This window comes from Zingiber officinale, chromosome 3B, assembly GCF_018446385.1.
Source record: "Zingiber officinale cultivar Zhangliang chromosome 3B, Zo_v1.1, whole genome shotgun sequence".
In the NCBI taxonomy this organism is placed as follows: domain Eukaryota; kingdom Viridiplantae; phylum Streptophyta; class Magnoliopsida; order Zingiberales; family Zingiberaceae; genus Zingiber; species Zingiber officinale.
In genome coordinates this window covers 5,417,720-5,442,445 of record NC_055991.1, presented here as the reverse complement: position 1 = coordinate 5,442,445, position 24,726 = coordinate 5,417,720, and the positions used below count along the sequence as shown (strand labels likewise).

The 24,726-nt window shown below is 40.9% G+C and overlaps 3 protein-coding genes and 1 pseudogene across 5 annotated transcripts; 2 read left to right on the top strand and 2 right to left on the bottom strand.

The window, feature by feature from the left end:
* The first annotated feature begins 6,552 nt into the window (after positions 1–6,552).
* On the top strand, positions 6,553–8,017 carry LOC121967984 (annotated as a pseudogene).
* A 50-nt stretch (positions 8,018–8,067) lies between these two features.
* LOC122055645 (glycosyl hydrolase 5 family protein-like) lies at positions 8,068–10,860 on the bottom strand. Of its 3 annotated transcripts, none has more exons than XM_042617180.1 (5): positions 10,369–10,860; positions 10,026–10,273; positions 9,433–9,953; positions 8,858–9,361; positions 8,068–8,529 (listed from the first exon to the last, which is right to left on the bottom strand). In XM_042617180.1, the coding sequence occupies exons 1-4, from the start codon at positions 10,858–10,860 to the stop codon at positions 8,868–8,870; spliced, it is 1,755 nt and encodes a 584-aa protein (XP_042473114.1). In that variant the 3' UTR covers positions 8,068–8,529; positions 8,858–8,867. The 3 variants fall into 3 exon arrangements, with proteins under 3 accessions (XP_042473114.1, XP_042473115.1, XP_042473113.1); XM_042617181.1 differs by having other exon boundaries at positions 8,940–9,361; XM_042617179.1 differs by having other exon boundaries at positions 8,068–9,361.
* Positions 10,861–10,901: 41 nt separating this feature from the next.
* LOC122055646 (isocitrate dehydrogenase [NAD] regulatory subunit 1, mitochondrial-like) lies at positions 10,902–14,546 on the bottom strand. Its single transcript, XM_042617182.1, has 4 exons — positions 14,022–14,546; positions 11,562–11,801; positions 11,425–11,503; positions 10,902–11,339 (listed from the first exon to the last, which is right to left on the bottom strand). Exons 1-4 carry the CDS (start codon positions 14,544–14,546, stop codon positions 11,065–11,067), a joined length of 1,119 nt encoding a protein of 372 aa, XP_042473116.1. The 3' UTR covers positions 10,902–11,064.
* A 16-nt stretch (positions 14,547–14,562) lies between these two features.
* LOC122055644 (probable RNA-dependent RNA polymerase 2) lies at positions 14,563–22,193 on the top strand. Its single transcript, XM_042617178.1, has 4 exons — positions 14,563–15,283; positions 15,958–17,834; positions 20,383–20,533; positions 21,323–22,193. Exons 1-4 carry the CDS (start codon positions 14,762–14,764, stop codon positions 22,067–22,069), a joined length of 3,297 nt encoding a protein of 1,098 aa, XP_042473112.1. The 5' UTR covers positions 14,563–14,761; the 3' UTR covers positions 22,070–22,193.
* The last annotated feature ends 2,533 nt before the right edge of the window (positions 22,194–24,726 follow it).

Here is a 24,726-nt window from a genome sequence, read left to right as displayed (position 1 = left end):
ATGCCCCATTGGTTGAATGAGCAAGACACTGTGGACGCCTTCATCTCCTCGATCAGTCGGTGCGGGATATTGTGATATTTTTGGCAGGGCAGATAAGTAGTTACTGTCCGAGCGACGTCTTCCTGAACTGTGGACCAAAAATATCCGGCCCAAAGGATCTTTCGGGCTAGTGATCGGCCACCCAGATGACTTCCACAAGAGCCTTGATGTACTTCTTGAAGGATGTATTCTATGTCTTCTAATCTGACACACTTGAGTAGTGACCTCAAGAAAGTTCACATATAACTGGTCTCAGATCAGCGCAAATCGTTCGACCTTCTTTTTCAATAAATGAGTCGCTTCCTGATCGGATGGGGTGTCGCTTGATCAGAGGAATTCAATCAACGGTGTCCTCCAGTCGCTTGGGAAGGAGACTCCCTCCATTCGATCGATGTGTGCCACCAGTGAGACCTGCTCGATCGGGTGGTTTATCATGACCGAGGATAATGAACTAGCTAATTTAGCTAGTTTGTCTACCGTCTGGTTGTCTGATCAGGAGATCTTCTATATAATGACTTCTTGGAAATTTATCTTCAGCTTCTCGAAGGTTTCTGCATATAGCTTGAGTCGAGTGCTGCTTATTTCGAATGTCCTTGATAGTTGTTGAGCGACTAACTGAGAGTCCAAGTAGATGAGGATTTTTGTAGCTCCGACATGCTGAACTGTTTGTAGGACGACTATCAAGGCTTCATATTCGACTTCATTATTCGTCGCCCGATAATCTAGCTGAACGGACAGCTACAGCTAATCCTCCCAAGGTGAAATCAACAGAATGTCGATCCCGTTGCCTTGCCGAGTGGACGAGTCATCGACCATATTTTTCAAATTACCTCTAGCTCGGTGTTTTGGACCTCTGTGACAAAATCAGCTAAAGCTTGGGCTTTAATCGTCGTTCGGGGCTGATACTGAATGTCGAACTTATTGGATCGAAAATAATTTAGATATCTCCACAATGGTATGATATTATCCACTTTGGGCCTAGGCTCTCATGACTTTGCTCTTGGGCTCTCCCCAAAAGACCTCATGTCAATGGAGATATCTTTTTTCTTATAGATCCATGATCTTTCCCATGTGTTTTCAATGTGGGACTATGTTTGCAAACTTGCAACCCCAACAATCCCCCCCTCAAACAAAGGACTATAGGCTTCCCACGTCCAATCCTCGACCCACCAGGTCTTCCTGTCCCTCGGTCCACCCGACCTACTAGGACTTCCTGTCTGATGTCTGATCCTCTTGATTTGAACATAGAAGCCCCCACTTTCTTTGTTCAAGGTACATATTGTACCCACATGACTCAATCATACCATAGCTCTTGTGCACAGTCGACGGTTAAATCTTCTGACAGTCCGGGCTCTGATACCAATTGTTGGATCGAAAAGAATTTAGATATCTCCACAATTGTATGATATTGTCTACTTTGGGCCTAGACCCTCATGACTTTGCTCTTGGACTCTCCCCAAAAGGCCTCATGCCAATGAAGATATCTTTTCTCTTATAAACTCATGATCTTTCCCATGTGTTTTCAATGTGGGATTATGTTTGCAACCTTACAACCCCAACAGAACTTACTGAGCTTGGTCGTCCACTTGATCAGCCGTCCGAATGCCTCTGAGTTTAGAAGGACCCTTCTCGGGGCGCTGTTAGTCATCATGACGATTGGGTGCACCAGGAAGTACGGACGGAGTCTCCGAGCGGCTAGCACCAATGCATATGTTAATTTCTCAAGACAGGTGTAGCGGGATTCTGCATCTTTCAATATATGACTCAAAAAATACACGGGTTATTGTTCGTGACCATTCTGCTTTACTAGTGCCGAGCCAACCGTATACTCGTTGGATGACAGGTAGATCCAGAGCTACTCACCAGCGCTTGGCTTAGCCAATACCGACAAGGAGTTGAGGTACTCCTTAAGCTCTTCCAACACCTTGTCGCACTCCGTGTCCCATTGGAATTTCATCGCTCGGCGCAACACCTTGAAGAACGGATGACTTTGGTCGAATGACTTAGAAATGAACCTTGATAGTGCGGTGATCTGCCCGGTCAGTTGTTAGGCCTCCTTCAAGTTGCGGGGTGGGGGCATGTCTTGTAGCGCCTTAACCTTGCTCGAATTCACCTTGATGTCCCGTTCGGTGACGATGTATCCGAGGAAATGACCACTCTTTGCGCTGAACATACATTTGCTTGGGTTCAATTTTATCCCATATGCCTTTAAGGTTCGACATATTTCTTCGATATCTACACAAAGATCAGTAGCTCAGAGGGATTTTATTAATATGTCATAGACATATACCTCCATGTTACAGCTGATTTGTCGACGGAATACTTTATTCATTAGCCTCTGGTAGGTAGCACCGACGTTCTTCAATCCGAACAACATAATGTTGTAGCAATACATTCCGTCTGTCGTGATGAAGCTGACCTTCTCTTGATCCTCCCGGGTGAGCGGCACTTGGTGGTATTCTTGGTATGGGTCAAGCATGCAGATCAGCTCGCAGCCTGCCGTAGAGTCCACCATCTGATCGATCATGGGCAGTGGATAGAAAACCTTTGGCCATGCCTTATTTAAGTCACGGAAGTCGATGCAGACCCTCCACTTGTTGCCTGCTTAGAGACCAACACGACATTAGTGAGTCAACTCGGGAATTGGACTTTTCGGATGTGTCCGGCCTCTGCCAATTTTTCGATCTCTGCTCGGATGATCAGGTTCTACTCCACGCTGAAGTCCCTCTTTTTCTGCTTCACGGGCCTAGAGTCCGGTCGGACGTGAAGCTCGTGCTGAGCCACGCGCAGCAAAATCCCAAGGAGCTCATGTGTCGACCAGGCGAACACGTCATGAATTTGTTTAAGGTAGACGACTAGATTTGCCTTCTTCTCGCTTTCCAGGTTGGTGGCGACAAAGGTAGTTACATCCGATCGGCTTGGGTGAATCTGCACCTCTTTCTTTTCGTCATAGACCAGCGTAGAAGGTTTATCTGTGATAGCATTCACCTTCAAGCGCGGGTTCTTCCGAGCGGCCCTTGCTTCAGATTTGACCATCTAGACATAGTATCGTTGAGCGGCTAACTGGTCGTCTTTGACTTCACCCACCTTATCGTCCACCGATAATTTGATCTTCCGGCAGAAGGTGAACACTACCGCTCGAAATTCATTGAGTGTCGGTCGACCCAATATGACGTTGTAGGTTGACGGCGCATCCACCACAATGAAATTTGTGGTCCTTGTCCTCTTTAGCGGCTCCTCCCCGAGTGAGACGGCCAGGTGGACTTGACCGACTGGTAACACTTTTGTTTCCTGTGAATCCGTAGAGTGGAGTCATCATGGGCAGCAAATCGCTTCAGTCGATTTGCAGCTGATCGAATGCCTTCTTGAATATGATATTCACCGAGCTCTCTGTGTCAACAAAAGTTCGATGAATAACGTAGTTAGCGATTACCGCTCGGATGACTAATGCGTCATCATGAGGGATCTCCACTCCTAAATCTTTGGAGCCGAAATTGATCTCGGGTCCTTCGGTCTTCTCCTTACTGCAACCAACGACATGGATCTCGAGTCACCGAGCATGTGACTTCCTTGTCCGGTTGAAATCACCCTCGGTCGGCCCACCAGCGATCATTCCTATTTCTCCTCGGGTGGCTTTACTCCTGTTCTCCTCCTCTCGAGCTGAAGGTTTGCTCCGATCGACAGAGGCTCAGGCAGGACTCTAGTTGTTCCCCATCTGAGATTAATGAGGTGTGGTTCAGCCACTGTCCTTTTTTCCTCCCTTCGCCCGGTTGATCGACATCTATGTGGCCGATCAGGAGATGAGGATCGACGGCGATATCCTTGCAGAGCCGACCTGCTAGCTATTGGCGTGAAGTCTTAGCAGTCCCGTATGTTGTGCGTTGCCGATTGGTGGAAAGAACAGAACATTGGCGTCCACACTTTGCCTTTTGTAGCCTTTGGGTGACTGACCGCCACATGCTGCACGACATGCGTCCTGGGTTCGTTGTGTGGCTGCGCTCCCCTCGATCGAGGTCCCTTGGGAGGATGATGGATGCTCGACGAAAGCCACTCAAGCGCTATTGTGGGTTCGTCTGGGGATGACAATGGGTCGGGTTCGGGTCGGATTCTATATCCTCCGTACCCATACCCATCAGGTATAGGATATCCGATGGGTATACCCATACCCATTAAAGGAGCGGTTATCTTCTCTACGTATAATTTTTCTTCTTTCTATCGAATTATTTTCATTCAACAAAAATATATTAAAATTAACATCCTATTAAAATATATATATATCTATCTATATATATATATATATATATATATATATATATATAAAATTAAAAAATAGATTAAACATCTATATAGTCTTCTACTAGTATAAAAAAAAATAGTAAGTTGATTTTAGAAAAAGGAAATTTTCTTTAATATATGTATATATATTATTTAATCGGGTATTCGGGTCAGGTATCGGGGTATTGATATTCCCTCCATACCCTCCTCCATTCGGGTCGGATGTCGGATCCTCCATCGGGTTCGGGTGAAATTGTCATCCCTAGGTACCTCCCTTCTTCTAGCCGCTTGAGTTTCTTCCACGTTTAATTATGTACTCTGTGGCCTTCCTTTGCAAGTGGTCGAAGTCCTGTGATGGCTTCCGAATGAGCGATCGGAAGAACTCCCTTCAGTGAACCCCTGGGTGAAGGCGTTCACCAACACATCTGAGGAGACCGCTAGGATGTCCATTGCCACCTGATTGAAGCGCTGGATGTAGGCCCTCAATGCTTTCCTGGACCCTTACTTCAGTGAGAACAAGTTCACGCTCATCTTTTGGTAGCGACGGCTGCTAGCAAAATGGTGTAGGAATGTCACTCGGAAGTCCTTGAAGTTGTGGATAGAGTTGATCGACAGTCTCTTGAACCAACGTTGCGCTGATCCAGAGAGAGTGGTGAGGAAGACGCGACACTTCACCATGTCGATGTACTGGTGAAGTATGATTGCGTTGTCAAATTTGGCCAGATGGTCATCCGAGTCGATAGTTCCGCTGTATTCTCCGATCGCCAGCAGAGTGTAGTGTCAAGGTAGAGGGTCGTTTAGAATCCCTTGCAAAAATTGTTGATTGATTTGCTTGGGCGAATCATCATTCCTCGGCGCCTTCCCTTTCCTTGCATCTCAAACGGGAGCATCATCTGAGGAAAACCTCCGATCTTTGTCCGCTCGACCCCGTTCCTCCGATCGGGTCCTGAACAGCGCTTGATGGAAGGGGATCGGCGCATTGGGCGCTTCCCCATACGTGCCTGTCAGCTTCTTGTTATTCCCTCAAGAGGATATTAGGTCTGCTCGATCACTGTGTTCAGCCAATAGACTAGTGGCTGATGCTGCGGGTTCTTGCGCTTGACGCTCGACCATCGCCTGTTGTTATTGCTCCATTATCTTTGCCGCTCGGTCTTGTATCAGCATGTCGAGCTCCTTTTGTGTCAGCGTCACCGTGGTGAATCGTTCAACATCCTCCATCTTCTCGTTTGGATGTAGGCTATGTTCCCACAGACGACGCCAAAATAATCCTGTCCGGAAGCGGGAAGGTAGAAAGCTAGGGATGTGGCAGCTTCATTGACCGACTATAGACCTCGCTCCGCTTTGGCACATTCTCCAATATGTCCTATGAAAGGACATGTTAGGAAAGTACTGCTGACACCATACCTTAACAAAGCATATATATCCCTGACAAAACAGTAGAAGCTTCTGCCGTACAATCCGCCTGCCGACCATGCCTCGTGTCTGCATCACTATTTCCTAAAAATACGTTGAAAGATACTACAATGATCTCGTTGCTTGGCCAAGTGGGGTAACCGCTCGGCCGGAACTCCATTCCGTTCATGGCTAAACCCCGCTACTTGGCCGAGAGGAGTAGTTGCTTGGCCGAGCGGGGTAGCCGTTCGGCTGAGACTCCTCTGCTCTGTCGACCTTAGTTGCTCTTCCTTATAGTGACTGTGTAGTAACATGTCCTCCCCCGTTCAGACACGCTATCCGGTCTCCTTTAGCATTATGCTGCTCTGTACTAAGTGTCAGCTGTCTTACGTATCATCCCGAGCTAGACGGGTGATCTACTCGGACATGTCTCCAGCTAATTGGGTCAGTCACATGTCTCCAGCTGATCGGGTCATGACTTACCCGACCAACCATTTCAATTGTCCTCCGCTTGGTCCTTTGACTTATGAATATTAATAACATTGACTTTAACTTCCACTTTAATAATTGACCCATGTCAGATGGACCTCCCTCTATCACCATATCAGAGGACAAGAACGGTTATGATGCCATAATCTGGAAGCCTCAGGCACGGAGCTCATCTCCAACGATAAGGCACCTCTCCATCACCAGCATAGACATGCGAGGACAAGAATCCCATAACAAAGTAACAAACTCCTACTACATCGACATTAATCTCTTCACACTGTATTAGCAGCCCAGCCAAGGCCTATATAAACGCTTCCATGCAGCCTATTCCCTGCGAAGTAAGGAAGGAAGGGAGGGATGGGAAAGGCACTGCTCGTGTTGGCGGTGGCGATAGCACTGGCCTCGGTGCGAGTCAAGAGCATCCCCTTCACCGACGAGGATCTCGCGACCGATGACAGCCTGTGGGAGTTGTACGAGAGGTGGTCGAGCCACCACAGGGTGGCTCGAACCCACCGCGAGAAGCACCTACGCTTTGATGTCTTCAAGGAGAACGCCAAGTACGTACACGAGTCCAACAGGATGGGAAAGAGCTACAACTTGAGTCTGAATAAGTTCGGGGACACGACGAGGGAGGAGTTCAGGCGCACCTATGCCGGGTCGAGGATTAACCCCCACGGCTCGTTCGGAGATATTGGCAGAACCGGCAACGGGAGCTTCATGTACGAGAATGCCGTCGACCTCCCTGGCGCCATTGATTGGAGGCAGAAGGGCGCGGTCACTAGCGTCAAGGATCAAGGCAAATGCGGTGAGTTTGATTTATAAGCTAGCTAACATTCAAAACAGAGCATGACTCTCTGAAGTACGTACTTCATTCAAACATCAATTCTAGGGAGCTGTTGGGCCTTCTCGACCGTGGCTTCGGTGGAGGGGATCAATCAGATCAGGACGAATAAGCTTGTCTCCTTATCGGAGCAAGAACTCGTCGACTGTGACACTAACACTAACAGAGGATGCGACGGAGGCCTAATGGGTGATGCCTTCGACTTCATCAAAGAAAATGGTGGGATTACAACGGAGGAAGTCTACCCTTACGTAGCTAAACAAAACAAATGTGACATTGAGAAGGTACCTAGCTAGCGTACTGCATATAGCTAGCTCCAAGTCGAGATATATATATAGCTAATTCGAGAGCATACACTGTTGTCGACGCAGAAAAACTCTCATGCAGTTGTGATCGATGGGCACGAGGATGTTCCCATCGACAGTGAGGATGATCTGATGAAAGCCGTGGCAAAGCAACCTGTATCGGTCGCTATAGAAGCAGGGGGTGGCAAAGATTTCCAATTCTACTCTCAAGTAATTTGCACGCTCCATTTGTTTTTCACAATGATCTTTGCGTGATGTAATGTGTTCTAACCAACATGGTTGCCTTCTTTCCTTCATTGTAGGGTGTCTTCACTGGGAATTGCGGAACCGATCTCGATCATGGAGTTGCGATTATCGGGTATGGAGCAACTTCAGATGGGATGAAGTATTGGATAGTGAAGAACTCATGGGGATTAGAGTGGGGTGAGCAAGGGTATATGAGGATGCAAAGAGGGATCTCAGCAAAAGAGGGGTTGTGTGGCATTGCCATGCAAGCATCTTATCCTATTAAGACATCTCCCAACCCAATTTAACTGCAAGTCTCTTAAGGAGCTTTGAAGATGTTGTTTGCCAATGCCTAAGAAGAAATTTAGTTGCTATTTTATAAGTTTTCGACATGTAGAACTTTGTATTCTTTAGGGCTGCAACATCTTGGTGCAAACAGCTATATCAATAGTTTGAATAAGATAATAAATAAAATCCTATATTATCTTCTTCGCAATCCAATGAGGATAGAACAAACTACTGCTTCATAATGATGGAAATGCAATATGTCTCAATAAAGAGAAGAACTACTCCCAATCAAAAGGAACTTTTGTTAAGTGACAACCTTTCAACCAGACCACAGATTGCAGATGCATGAGAAAGATCTATAATGAAACTAGAGCACTTGACTCGTGAGGCAATATGCACTTTTCAGTGAATTCAAACAAGGAAAAGTGCTTGTTCTTTTACGAAAGAGAACAATCGATCAGGTCCATTTGTTCAAGATCCGAAAACCAAGCAAGAATTTAACGATTCCAAGTCGATCATCAATCATAGCATCTGATTGGGTCATCTTCTGCTATGTACAACTTCTTTGCTGGAAGAATCTCTGTCTGAATCTTATTCTCCTTTTGTTTTTGCTCCAAAGGTTCTCTTGCCAATTTAGCTTGTTCCTGATCAATACTGAGTGCGCACATCATTTCCCTGCCAAAAGAGTACAACATTAGCAGAAGCTCAATCCTAAAGCAGTTTTGTTTTTCTGATGCATTGGCTTGTTTAAGACATTTTGGCTCTGTATTGGGAAGAAAAGGTTGATGACCAACTTAAACCAGTGCCAAGTATCTAATTCTATTGATCTCATCTAGAGTCAACCTCCCAACCAGCGAAAAAATATACCAAATTGGATGAAACAGAGAGACAATTATATTCTAGTAGTGAGTCTTATTAGGGTTATTGAATATTAAAAGTGGAAAAAAATAATGATGATGATGATATATATACAAATATTTTGCATAGATTTATTGCTTCATACAGATTAACAGTCATGCTAGGGAATTTCCTTGCTCAACTGCCATGAATTGAGGAAGAAACTTTCTCAAGATTAGGCCATTTACTTCCCTATTGCTTCTTACGATACTGAACCACTGGCTGTCAGGATTGCAAGTTCCATCTAAGCTTAAACACTTGCAGAGATCGGTCACGATAACACCTCTGTCTCCGATGTCCAAACACATAATACCGCCATGGTCTGTAAGATTGGATGAAATGTGCAATTTCGAGTCGGATATCGGTTCCCATCTCGATCTGCTATCCTTGCAACTTGTCCCCAGTTTCACTGGTTTGCCCACACCTCCAGCTCGCAAGCAAAACTGTGTTCCTTTCAGCATCAGTTTTCGCTTTCTTGTGTAGCTCCAGGCTTCGGATTCAGAACACTGTCCCAGCTGAATTTGCTTCAGTTGAGAGTTCATCACAATGCAAAGGCCAGTCATTGGATGAAATATGACATTGTATGGTGAATTTTTCGAAAGGCCAGGACCTGTGGTACAATTAAGCTTCATGATGATCTCATACTAGAAACTACAAACATTTGGAAAAGTTAGCATATACCTAGGAATGGATATTGGATGGCAGCAAGTCTTTGAACAAAGCTGGAATTCCTGGGCTTACACCAGTCCCAGCTCAGAAGTCCATATGTCTCATCAAACCCTAATTGCCCTTCTCTCACATAGTAACTTCCTTGCAATGCCCAAATAGCCCAATCTATGTCCTTCTCAGCTGCATAACTCAAGAAACAGTTGAGGAATCTGTTATCAACCTCATTTGCCCCACTTTGATCAACCCCAAACTCAGACAGGAACAATGGCCAGCCTTGCTCCAGCAAAAATCCTACTTTTCTGGTGATGTTTCCAATTACCATCGCGCAAACTTGGTTAGGGTTGTCGGCAGTCCAGTTGCCACCATCTGAGAACCCATACCAATGGTACTCAAACACAAGCTTTCCTTTGAAGCTTAGATCCACCTGGTTTCGAGACAGGAAGCTGAGGTCTTTGTCATAATCTAGACCAGATAGAATGACAAGGATGTTTGGATTTGCCGAATGCACGATCTCTGCACCTCTTTGCATATACCTGATTTGAGATGACAAAGACATGTATAGCAAAGTTTTGAGCAAACAAGAGAAGAATTGTTGGATTTTGTACCTGTACCAGAGGCTGATGTTTTGCTTTGGCCCTCGGAGCTCGTTCCTCAAGCTCATGCCGACAACACTGGATGAACCATTGAAGATTGTTGCCATCATCTCCAGGCCTTTCAGCCATTCATCTGGGTCGAAGTACTTGTCCCCGAAGAATCCATTGCCGTCGTACCGACTACAGCACCAACCTGGTTTGCTTATCTGGTTGTCCAGTATCACCATCAGCTTGTTGCTTGCTAGATTTGACACAACAGCCTGTTCAACACGGATGAATATATTTGGATGATGAACCTATCCAATTCAATGTGAAATTTGTATATGGAAAGGAGAAAGGGCGAGATTTGGGGGACCTGGAAGGCCTGGAGGAGGGTGAGATCGAGCAGGGCGGGGTTGTTAACGCGGACGCCGGCGGTGGACTCGAAGAGCCCGAGGCCGTCCAGCGAGCGCCGGACGGTGAGGGAGGCGAGGGAAGGGTCGGTGAGGAGGAAGAGGGGCCAGGTGAGGCGGACGCAGTTGAAGCCCATGGCGGCGACGCTCCTGGAGATGGCGTCCAGAGGCTGCTTGCTCAGCCCCTCCGCCACCGCCGGCTCGAGGTGGGCCGCCCAGTTGGCGCACGCCAGCTTCACCCGCCGCCCCGCGCCGTCGACGACCCATCTGGAGCTGGTGGAGAGCGGGAAGCCGATGTCGGCGCCAGAGGAAGCCGGCGTGCACGGTAGGAGGAAAAAGGAGAAGAGGAAGAGGAGGAGGAGGAGGCAGTTCGTGGCGGATGCTGCGACCATCGATCCACTCTGGTGATTGCGCTGCGACGAAGAAGAAGACAACCAATTTATGGTTCGAGTCATGATCAGATTTGCTGTAATTTAGCAAAATCGACGCCTTCACGCAACAGCAACAAACCGCTTCTTTAATTATTGTTTTAAAAAAATAATAATAATCAAGATCTGTAACATCCGATTTGGAAGCTGGAATCTCCCCCAATTATTGAGCGCGGAAGAAAGAAACAAGCAAGAACAAACAAAGAACGCAGAACATCAAATCGATTTCCCTCAGTCCAGATTCGCAATGACCGCATCCACGACTTCCTGGGTCGTGCTGCTCCCTCCCAAGTCCTTGGTCCTGCATTTGCCTCCGGCGATCACGAGCTTCACGGCGGTCTCCAGTCGATCGGCGAAAGACGGGAACCGGAGATGCCTCAGCATCATCGCAGACGACAGGAGCAGCGCCACCGGGTTCGCTTTCCTCTGCTCCTCTATTTTCTCATTCCCCACGTTGCCAGCCGAAGCACCTTGCTCGAACACCGCATGATCTTGTCCGACATTACCTGCGATCATTAAAAAAAAAAAAAAATCAACCAACCAACCACGACAATCCGGCAGTCGGATCTTCGTTCGAACCAACCAACCAACCTCCTGGCATGACGCCGGTGCCTCCGGCGATCCCTGCGGCAGTGTTTGCGATCAGAGTGCCATAAAGATTCGGAGTGACCTGCAAAAGATGGTGTCAGCGAAGTTCTTACAGGGGCAACCGACAAGAACACACGTACCATAACATCAAACTGCTCGGGCTTCGAAACGAGCTGCATGCAGCAATTGTCGACGATGATCTCGTTATAGTCGATCCCTGGATATTTTGTCGCGACCTCACGGCAAGATTCCAAGAACAATCCGTCTGCGAGTTTCATGATGTTGGCCTTGTGCACGGCTGTGACTTTCTTTCTGTTGTTGAGGTAAGCATACTCAAAAGCATACTTCGCAATTCGCTCAGAACAGAACTTCGTTATCACCTAGCAAATGCATCAGCCAAGATTACATTGTCTTTTCTTTTCTTAACTTTTTTTTAATTTTTTTTTGAATTATTTCGATTCATCAGATTGTTTGATCAAATTAAAATAGCTTGATGAACTGAAATAATCGGCAATGTGCAAAAGGTGAGGAAGGTAAATCAAAGTTCACGTGTTCAATGAGTAAACCACCATCATCACCTGACCATCTCAGCTAGTTGATGGGAGGCATATGATTGGCAAATTACCAAGTAATGTATATAAAGTTTCAGAATCATGTATCCTATATCCATTTTGTCCCTCCAATCTCAATCCATTGTTACAGTATCATAGTAATATTCTTAATGACAGATATACTATACCAATCGATTATAAATTAATTTTATATTAAAAAATTAATATTTTCAATATAATGTGTTAAATTGATATTTGAATAATGTATATAATTATAAAAATTAGATGAACACATAAGACTTAATTTTATATCATTCCGAACTCTTTAAGTCTATCAATCAATTTTGACCAAAATAACGTACATAAAGAGTTTGGAATGACATGGAACTATATTATTTGTGTTTGTCTAATTCTCCTAATTATATTCATGCTATCAAACATCAATTTAAGATAATCTATTAAGAACAATCATTTTTTTAACACGAATTAAATTTTTTTAAACGTATTCGTATTTAAAAAAATTACTGCTCTCAATATAGTTGATCAAATTAATATTTAAAAATATGAATATAATTAAAAGAATTAAATGAACATAGAGAATCTAATTTCATATCATTTCGAACTCTTTATATACTTATATATCTCAAAATAATATAAAATCTATGGATAAATAATATCTTCACCTGAATCAATTATGTGATTGATTTAGTAATTTTAAAACTTAAATACCTAAATATTCATTTACATGGTTCTATAATTTATATAATAATCTATATAATCTAATATATAGTAAAGATATAAATAGAATCATATCAAGTCTGATATGATTGCATATCAAGCCTACGTTAGGTTTGATATGAACGTATGAGATTTTTGCTGATTCTTTTTTCTTATATTTTAAGATATAGATGTCAAAATAAACAATGAATAGTATATTTGAACTCTTTGCAACATCAGAAATCCAAAAAAACTAAAATGGGCGTAATCAAAGCTCTTTAGGTGCATCAGTGGATTTTGGTCAAACACACTGATAGACTTAGAGAGTGACTAAAACCCACTGATAGACCTAGAGAGCTCCGATTGCGTCCATTTTAGTTCTTGTGGATTTCTGATGTTGTAAGGAGTTCAAATATGCTATTCATTGTTTATTTTGACATCTATAAGGTGTTAAAATGTAATAAAAAATTAGCAAAAAATTTCCATGTTAGACCCACGCATGAGGAGTTTTGTCCATTCATCATTATTATAATTTTATACCTATGTAAAAGTTTAAATAAATAATGGATCGATTTCTGAGGTTACAAAGAGTTTAAATATGCTATTTATTGATTATTTTAACTTCTCTAAATGTATTAAAATGTTATCAAAAAATTAACTAAACTCTAAATTGCGTGGGTCTGATATGATTTATATATCATGCCTATGTTATGCATGCACGTATGAAAAAAAAAGAGAAGAAAAAAAAAAGAGAAGGAAAAAAAAAGAGAAGAAAGAGAAGAGAGAAGAGGAAAAATAAGATTAGTTACATGCATAGGAGAGGGGAATAGAAGAGAGAGTAAGAAATAACAAAGACAAGTAAAATGTAAGATTTATCAGAAGAATAAAATGAGAAACGCACTTAAAAAGATGTGTTCTTTAGTAAATATTAAAGTAGTATGTATTTTTTTGATAAATTCAATAACCTACATGCGTCCTTTGATAAGTTATCATAATATTTAAAGATATAAATATAATCAGAATAACTAAATAAACAAAAAAAAAATTGATTTCATTATTATTTTGAGCCTTTAAGTCCATTGCTATAATATGATTTTGGTTGAAATCAATCGATGAACTTTGATAACTCGAAATGATATGAAATTTATTCGGTATTTGATAACTCGAAATGATATCAAATTTATCAGTGAAGAATATCTTGACTTGAATCCATTGCTATAATGTGATTGATTTAGTAATTTTAAAACTTGAATACGTGAAATATTCATATATATCTATTTTAGCATATTTTGCTAATTTAGTCCTCAAGTGAAAAAGAATGAAAGAACTTACCTTGAGACTCTCCACGACACCAGGGACGACCTCGTGCTCTAGACCGGAGTACTCCCCTTCCGTGTTCTCCCTGATCACCACGATATCCACCTTCTCGTGCCTGGTCGGCAGGCCCTCCAGGCTGAAGCAGTGGACGAGCGAGGCGTAGAGATCGAGCTCCTTCCTCAGCTGCACGTTTAGCGAGCTAACCCCTCCGCCCATCGGCGTCCGGAGGCCGCCCTTGAGGCACACCTTGTTCCTCCGGATCGATTCGAGCACCTCCACCGGCACAGAGGTCATGTCGCCGTGGACCTCGTAGGTCTCGAAGCTCACCGGCGCATGCATCGCCTCCATGACCTGCTGTACGGCGCCGGTTACGAGAGGCCCGATGCCGTCGCCAGGGATCAAGGTCACGCGCCTCGGGGAGCCGTCGCCCGGGCGGGGCATGTAGGTCACCGACCGACGGAAATCGGTGGGGGCATGCAGTTCGCGGCCGGTGCTGGCGCCGCGGAGGAGGTGGCGCAGAAGCGGCGTAGACCTTGCCATCGAGATTTGGGATGGGGATTAGGGTGCAGATTAGAGGCGTAGACCTTGCCATTACTAAATATTGGTGTATTAATGAGATTTCGAAAATACCCTAAAAAATTGGGTTTTTGTTACTTGTGGAAAGGTCAAGCTTTCCTTTTTTTATGAACCTTAAAATAGTTTTTTTTTTTTTTTTGTTAAATTACCCAAACCCTAAACCTCTCTGATGACCGGGGATGGCCGACGTTCGCGCTACCCTCCACGTCTCCAACATTCCCCACACGGCAGTCGCTGCAGAGCTTTTCGACTACTTCGATGCTTCCGTGGGTTCCGTCTACGCCTGCAAGATCGCCACCGCCCGCAGGAACTGGAAGTCCAAGGGTTTCGGCCGCGTCCAGTTCGACACCTTTGCCGCCGCTGAGCGGGCTCGTCTCCTTGATGCCGAAGGCCGCCTGCCCTTATTCCAACACGCCCGCCTTACCGTCTCCCCTTCCCACAACGACATTGTTGTTAGGGCCTCTGAGGGCCAGAACCGCCTTGAGGCAGCCGCGCTTCATGCCGGTGTGCTAGTGGGCGAAGGCCACATGGAAATCTTCGAGGCTTGGGAGCAGGTGAGGGTGGAGATCATGCCAGAGAGGAAAAAGCTGGAGCTTTTTGTGGACTATGGCGGTGAGAAATATAAGCTCGAGGTTTTGTTTGGAGACATTCTTGAATCGAGTAGCTGTTGCTTGGATGGACGAGAATCAATTCTTCTACAGGTTTGAGTTTTTATTTGACCTATTAGTTTGTACTTTGGAATTCTATAGATCGGATATTTCTATGTTCTACATGATTACATTGCGGAAATGTTTGTAATAATGGTGTTTGATATTGGTTATGACAAGAGGAACAGGGAGTTTTACCTGTAGAGGATGTTTAGTATGAAGTCTGTAGAAAAAACTAATGGAAAGCTTATTTTTGAATTCCCTTGTCAATTAGATTTTACAGAACCTGGTTTCTCATTCATGCTTTGTTGATGAGATGATAAAATTCAAAACAAGGTGGATTTTTTTTTTTTCAAATTCCACATATTAAAGCTTTTAGGATAAGATAATATTGATATTTATGGCATAATTCAATCGACTTTGCATATAATATGAGTGCTTTTCTCATTACTGCTCCAAATATGGTTAATCTAACAACAAGGTATTGGGTCATTGTAAATATTTCTACTAATTGTTGTAAGCCCCCACTATTAAATGGATACTTGTTTTCGATTGTCTCTGATCACGTCTTACCAAAGATGTTTATGGAGTTTTATCTTTGTTAGGAAAGGACAGAATAAATTAGGAGAGATCTGGAGGCTATTCTTTTACCTTTTTTTTATTTGTATTTTAGTTTATACTTGCCAACAATTGCTGTTGAATGAATTCTTCAATCTGTGAAATTTCAGCTCCAATATGCACCTAGATGTTTTGTAAGGATCCATGGACTTGAGAAGGAGTCCAATGATCGTTTCCGAGTTTGCAGAGAGGATATCCAGTTTTTATGGGTCCGGACAACAGATTTTTCTCCAAATGGCTCTATTGGGAAATCATTTTATTACTGTTTGCAACTTTCGGATGGACTCTCATGTGCAGAGATCCTTAGAAAACTGCCCTTCTCTAGGGCACTCGGGGAACTAATCCTTTCTAAAAGGAAATCATCTTCTTCTTCCTCCTTAGTTTCCTTTAATTGCCTTAGTGATTGCTCTGTGCCATATGAGATTCTTTACCAGATAAATTCTCTAGTCCATATGCAAAAAATAACTTTCAGACAAGTTACCATTGACCTATTTGATATTCTGAAAGGATTGCCTTCAGACGTAGCTATTAAGATCCTCATGAAGATGCACAAGTTGGTTTCAACTTGTTATGATCCTGTACAGTTCATCAAAGATGAGCTGTCTAGGATAAAAAGATCTAGCACTTCTCCATTCAGCAAGAGTAATATAGCACAGAATATGATGAGTTGCTATAGAGTTCTCGTTACCCCCTCTAGAATTTACTGTTTGGGTCCAGAACTTGAGAAGTCAAATTATGTAGTAAAGCATTTTTCTGCTCATGCATCTGATTTCCTTAGGGTAACTTTTGTTGATGAAGATTGGAGCAAGCTTCCTTCTGATGCAATCTCAGCAAAAATTGACAGTGGTGTGTTTTCTGAACCTTTCAGAACTGCTATCTATACTCGTATACTATCTATTCTCAGAGATGGGCTTCCCATTTGCTCAAAAAAGTTTGAGTTTTTGGCATTTTCTGCTAGTCAGCTTCGGTCAAATTCTGTATGGATGTTTGCCTCTAATGATAACTTGACTGCAGAAACCATTAGAAAATGGATGGGTCATTTCAATGGCATTCGTAGTGTTTCTAAGTGTGCAGCTAGAATGGGTCAGCTATTCAGTTCTTCGATGCAAACAATGAATGTCCCACCTCCAGATGTGAAGATCATTCCAGATGTTGAAATCACCACTGAAGATGGGAAGAAATACTGCTTTTCAGATGGTATTGGGAAAATTTCATTGCCATTTGCTAGACAAATTGCTCAAAAGTGTGGATTAAGTAATACGCCTTCAGCGTTTCAAATTAGATACGGTGGATATAAAGGGGTAATAGTTAGTGATAGAAAATCTTTTTGGAAGCTGTCCTTGAGACGAAGTATGCTGAAGTTTGAGTCAGCTAACACAATGCTTAGTGTCACAAAGTGGAGTGAATATCAACCATGCTTTCTGAATAGGGAGATTGTGTGCCTTCTGTCTACACTAGGAGTCAAGGATGAAATATTTGAATCGATGCAACATGACCAAATGCAGTTGCTAGATAAAATGCTTACTGACACGGAAATTGCCTTAAGGGTACTGGATACACTGTCTGGACCTGATATCAGAACTGCTGTAAAGATGCTCATTCAAGGGTATAAACCGAATTCAGAACCTTATCTGTTGATGATGCTTAAAGCTCATCGAGAATATCAGTTATTGGATATCAGAAGTAAATGTCGGATCTTTGTACCAAAGGGTCGTGTTCTTATTGGATGTTTGGATGAAACATCTGTGTTAGACTATGGCCAGGTATATATCAAGGTAACAATGACAAAGGAAGAGCTTCAAAAGGAGAATACAAATTTTATAAAAAATGCTGACCAAATAACTGCAACAATAGTTGGCAAGGTTCTAGTTACAAAAAATCCATGTCTTCATCCTGGTGATATTCGAGTCCTACAGGCCGTTTATGATCCTCTGATAGATTATTTGGGATTAGTTGACTGCCTTATTTTCCCTCAGAAAGGTAAAAGGTATGTTAACATGTGACTTTTAAATAAATTAAACTTGAGGAACACAATATTATATAATTATACATGATAACTTACAAGTCTTTGATTTGGGACATGCGTTCATAAATAATTTGGAAGTTATAATTCTTTATATATGCCAAATTGCTTTTGGGACAAAAGCATAGTTGGGGCATGCTATAATGTTTTACTACTATTTGAGTGACTTTGAGTCAATTAATATGATGCTTACTAAAGACAGAACTTTACTTTTTCTTTCATTTTGAAAAATAATTTTGTCTCTGTTTATTTGTGACTTTGATTCTGTAACTTTAACAGCAATGCACGCTTCAGTGCAAAATTAGATTTATCACTAGCTTTCATGGAATTGAAAGAATCCTTTACATGATTTCAAGTTCCTTGTTTACTATGAATACATGATAAGAAGCATGACATTATTTCAGTATGTCACCGTTTAAAATTGTGTATTATGGTGTAATAAGAATGCATATGATTTGCAGTAGTTTGTATGAATAAAAGATTATCCATGGTTCTATTCCACACAAATATAGCCTTTAAGACATATAACGACTTCATTTTGTTGTCTTTCATTGATCTTTGATCAATGAATTGAGAGTTTCTTAAACTGGTTTGCATGTCAAAGTCTGAACTTTATTTAAGAATCCCGAGAAGAGGAATCAGGGTTTTATTTGATAGGAGAAAAACATTTTCTCTTGGATATGGAAAATTGTTTGCTCACTTTATAAATTTACAAATTCTTCTTTGAATTCGTCAAAAGAACGGTATTAGTCGAATCATGGTAATACTATGTAGTATAGATATCATTCTAGAAATTCATCATTGAATTGATAATTGATGATAGAAGTACAAATTATTATTTCTTTTTGAAATTTCACATTGTGTTGACTAACACAATTGAAATCTATTATTCTAATAAATTATCAAACATGGTGATCTCTTATGTTGTCCTTGCTGCCCATGGGAAGGTATACGATACTATGCTGATGCTCGACACACTGCTTTGGCATGCACTGAAATATGCTAGGATGAATTAAGTTGACTAATGATATCTTCATTAACAAACTTTTATTGACTTGATGTTTGTTATATTTTTTATTTTCTCTAAAACTTTAATTCAATTGACTATCTAATTGATATAGCCTTTTCTTTAGACAAAAAATTTAAAGTGGAAGGAGATTAAAGGTGTAAAACTTATATGAATTCGTAGCAGCTTGATTTAATGTGTGTTGGGTGTTGCCACGATATGGTGCAATAAAATTTTAATATTCATAAACTTATGTTTACATGTAAAAAAAAAAGTGAGTATAGGAGAAAAAGTAGGCTGTTTTCAGTTTTGGTACGCTTTGATACATGCCGAAGTGAGTATATGTTAGCACACTTTGACACATACTTATGTCCGGTGTCCCTTTAATATATGCCGAAGTTTGTTGACTGTTGGTACAATAGAATTATTATTTGTAGAATTAAATCAATTGAGTGGTATAATGGAATAAAACCTATCTTAATTCATTTTAATATGCTTCAACGTGCTGAGTGTCAACACATTTTGGCACATGTTAAAGCATTTGGAGTTTTGGCAAGGTACAATATCAAGTTTGTATCATATCATTCTTGGTTGAGGGTTGAAATCCTGATACAGAATGATACTTTAAAACTTGATTAATCTATTCTGTACTGACTGTCAATATCTTTCACATAAAAGTTGGTTCTTAGGTCATAACTATGCTCAATAGTAATAATGCATGACTCCGTGCATCTCAAGTCAATCATAGTTTTAAGGGAATTTTAAATAGTAGCAAATCTTTTTTTTTTTAAACAAATATCTGAACCCTATGTATAGAAGTTTCAAACCTAACCAAATAAAAAGAATAGCTTGTCTTTATCCACTGCTCGTTTGTTTGCAAAAAGAATGTATTTTGTTTTTATTGTAGTGTATGTCATAAACAAGACAAAGAAACTTATAGGAATATATTTGTAATGATGTATTTACCTGATGACTTTCTAGTAATAACATTTCATTTGATAACTCTATCAAACATACATGATATTCATATCGTCTTTCATGTGATTTTATGATGCATGATTTTTTTAAGAATGCACAATTTTCTGTCAAATTTTATGAGTACATTGAAAGTTCTGCTTTCAACTCATTTCAACTGCCTAGTTCTTTTTCTACCTTTTAACTGCTAAGAGTCATTGTAGGAAACCCAAATGAAAATCAAAATGAACTAAATGCAGTGGTTCTTTATTTTCTGCTAAACATGCTCATTTGTATAACATTTAAACTAAATGATTGTGACATATACTTTGATGTTCACCTGCATACCCACCCAGCATTTGACACCACACCTATATATCCATCAAGAACAAGCTGGATTATGTGCAAATACTTGAAATAATCAGATCCAGCTGGAGTATGCTTGTTTAAGCTAAATTCTTTATACAACACATCTTGGAGTTATCATATGTATCGGTCTCTCTAGTAAATGTGTCATATAACATGTTGCTATTGGCTACACTCTTTTTGCAGGCCCCATCCAAATGAATGTTCAGGTGGAGATCTGGATGGTGACCTCTACTTTGTTTGTTGGGATGAAAACCTAATACCTCCTGAGACTGATGCACCCATGGATTACACCCCCACGAGGCCTCGTATAATGGACCATGATGTGAAACTAGAGGTATGAACATAGTGATTTATGTTACAATGGACACTTAGTATGCAAGTGTGCGACTAATCTGAGAGATCTTATATGTTTTCCAGAGTCGGATAGCTTTCATTTCTGCAGCATAGACAAGAAAATGTATACGGATTTTACAAAATTATCTACAAAAGTTTATCTAAATGACTAGTATCTGTCGTAAAAGAGAACATCTTTTGGCAAGTAATGAAGTTGTAAACATGTTTGCATGCTGCATGTCTTGGTTCTGAGTTCAGCCATCATTTGAATTCGTACGATGTTCAAATGTAGGCAGCCTTGCATCGAGTTTGATGATAAAGGGACATAATGCATTTGATCAATCTGAGATATTTACTGTGTTGATGACGTTGTACAATCTCCTAATTTGATGCATTCTTTCATCTACCAATTGGCTAACTAGTGGTACAGAGGATCTTTGTACCTATTTCAGGATGATGCTTAAAGATATTTACAAAAGAGCTGGCAAATTATTATTTTAGTAGAATACATGAGAAACCAAGTTTGTGGTTTTCTATCCATTATATAGTTCACAGTTCATTATTGAATTTTAAAATATCTTATGATCCATTTATGAATATGAATGAACAATATATTTTGTGTGAAAATAAGCTCAGGCTGTGACTCAGGCTTATAGTTCTAACACCTGCAGTTATTCCTTCACCTAAAATATTTTTGAACTGTTATGTGCTGCCTTTTGAGTTCCGATTTGCATTTCACCATGCTGAGTGCACCTCTGATTAGCTTTTTACACTTCTTTTCCGAATGCAGGAAATTCAGAAGTATTTTGTCAATTACATGATCAATGATAATCTGGGCGCTATATCGACCACTCACCTGGTTTACGCAGATAGCGAACCGAGCAAAGCAAGGTGTTCCAAGTGCCTCGAACTAGCAAATCTTCACTCCATGGCAGTCGACTTTGCAAAAACTGGAGCTCCTGCAGAAATGCCAAGAGCACTACGACCCAAAATATTCCCAGACTTCATGGAAAGATTCGAGAAACCCATGTTCAATTCCCCTGGAGTCATTGGGAAGCTATATCGAGCAGCATCAAGTTATCATGAAGATTTAAATTCTGAAACCATCACTTCTCAATGGGTTTACGACTATGATCTACTAGTTGAAGGTTTTGAGGCATTCCTTGGTGCTGCAGAAGAATATTACAGCCGGTTCGCCGAGAAACTGGGCTCACTGATGAATTACTATGGAGCAGAACATGAAGATGAGATCCTAACTGGCAACTTGCGCAATAAGTCTGCGTACTTACAAAAGGATCGGAAGAGATACGGAGAAATGAAGGACCGGATGTTGATTGGGGTCAAAAACTTGAAGGAAGAGGTCGATGGTTGGTTCAAGTGCAGCTGCCCGGAAAAAGACTTATTCAAGATGGCATCGGCATGGTATCAAGTGACCTACCATCCGGACTATCGTCCAGAAACTCGATTCCTTAGCTTCCCTTGGATAGTAAGTGATGTTTTGCTGAGGATAAAGGCGGCAAAGACTAGGAAGAGTTGAATGTCATGGCAAGTGTGTGTTCATATGTATTTCTTGTGCATTATCTAAACAGTACATTGTCTTACTCTGGTCCACCTAAGTATAATGTTAAGTTTGTATGATAAAGATGGTGTTTTCTCTGTCATGTGACTTGGAGTGTTATTACACTTATTAGAAACTGCTTCAATTTAATTAACAGAGAATCAGATCGCAACGCTGATAGTCGGTTAACTAGCTAAATGGAGTCGAACTTCCGTTCTAATTGGAACTGTCTTTTAACAATGGATGTGTGTTAAATCATCAGCGTAGAAGATGACTAACCGTAAGGGTGCATCAACTAGTCAAAGAACTAAATAAATAAATAAATAAAAGCATCAAGCTCCGGTTAATGCGGAACCTCAAGCAAAAATTGACTTCGGACAGGACGAGGAGAAAATCATTATTTATTACAAAGAAAATTTTATTAATAATTAAGAGATAAATCTTTATACAACTAAACTAAATAGGTATTTATATAAAATTTAAGTCCTAAAATAAAGAAAAGATAAAAAAAATCTAATTTATGACCTCAATTCCTAACTTATAGGACACATATAGAGAAATCATAACCTATTAATACGAGAAATATCAAAAATATCTTAAATATCATAAAAATAAAAACTATTAAAAAAATAGTAATAAAATATTCGGAGACTCCGACGATGGCCTAAATGTTACTTTTTGGACTCAAAACTTGATGGTTACGGATCCCAATAATAAATATAGATCTCTAAATTTTGTACGTGGGCTAGAGGGGGGATGAATAATCCTGAAAATAAGTTAATCAAATCTCTTATTTTGCTTAGCAAGGAAAGTCAAATTAATTAAGCACAAATAATTAACATTAAAAGCATAATAGATATAAAGTAAGAGGATAAAAAGATTTACTTAACTATAACCTAGGTAGTTGTTAATTCAAGACAATTGAAAGTTCCATTAAGAAAAATCTCCTTCGTGCAGGCAGAGTAGCCTCATACAAACTTTAAACGCTCAGAAAAAGCTAGAAAAATGAATACAATGATTGTTGATGAATTTCTAGCTCCATAGGACTTTTTATAGCCTCCTAGAATAAGTTATCACTGGTTGGATGTACCTTCAAGAAAATCCAGGGCGCCTCCAAGAAAATAGAAGTTTATCGTCTTCTGAATGATAGCTTAACAACTATTGTTCATGGGAGACGTCTCCAAGCTCCTATGAGGGCACCTCCATCAAAGCATTAGGATGCCTCCATCAAGGCATGAGGACACCTTCATCAAAGCTTGAGGGCGCCTCTATCATGCAGTGGGCACATGACATCACTGGCGTAATGATCAGAGGTCGATTCTTAGGAACTGACGACCTGGAGTTTACCCCACCATGCGTTTGACGCCTGTGTACCTACATGTACCTCCCTCCATATCCGTGGGGTCGACACTAGGAGAGCCATTAATGTAGCGGATCTACATTTGAGGACGCCTCGATCAAGAGCATGAGGGCACCTTCAAGCTTCTTTGGATGATGCTTTGGACATCCGGATTTGAGATCACCCAAATCCAACGCCGATTTTTCTCCTTGAGCAGGTTTTCTCCCCATCTTCTCGTCCCTCGGATGCGTCGTACACTTCCTTCTCGTCCGCTGGTGTACTCTTCTGTAACACCTCATCCCTTGGATGCACTGAATCCGTCACTCGCTTCCTGTGTCATCCTTCTCACTAGCTATATTTTTCGCTCGACTTCTTGTGTTCCTAAATCTCTGCACACTCAGACACAAGACATCAAAACCATAGGACCTAATTTAACTCGGTTGACCACATCAAAATTAATCCAGTGTACTTACAATCTCTACCTTTTTGATGTGCATCAACCTAAGTTAAGTCATGGTAAACAAATAATAAAAAATTTATATCTTAAATTTGGCAATAAGTACAAGAAATAATTTTGCAATAAATACAAAAAAAACTTACTACCTCCCCTTAACTTATTTCCTCTCCCCCTTTGATTACATCAAAAATTATTAAGGAAAATATGAAAAAAAAAATAGTACAAATATAGTGGGAAATATTCTTAGGGTTTTAAAAGAATTTTAAGTAAATATGTCATTGTACCATAATTAATTTTCAAATGAATAATTTTCAAGAATTCTATTTGTCTTTTAATTTAATATTTTTATTTTTAACTCTATCAAAATCTTCTAATGGACATACTTTAGTTAAAATACTTTTCAATTCTGTATTTTTTTTAATTTAACATATTTATATCTTAACTTGCAAAAAGATTTAGTCATTACTTTAATATCATAATATAGCTGATTAGGAGGTAGAAGACATACCTCACTTACCATATCGGACTCATCATTCGAGGCTCCTCCTTCATCGATGTTCCCGATGCTCATCTCGAATGAGGTTTCGTTATTTTCTTCATTTGAGTGATTTGCCATTAACATAAGTCCGACATATTGCTCTGTCCAAGATTTGGATGATGACGTCTTGTCCCAAGTCGTCTTGAGGTTCTTGTGCTTTGACCGGTTTTGCCCTTTATCCTTCTCTTTCTCCCTTTTTTTCAGCTTCTCTAGCGTACTTACATTAAGGTGCTTAGAGATATAGTAGGACTCTACTATAGATATCCATGTCGGTGTTCTTAGAAAAGCATTTAGGGTATACC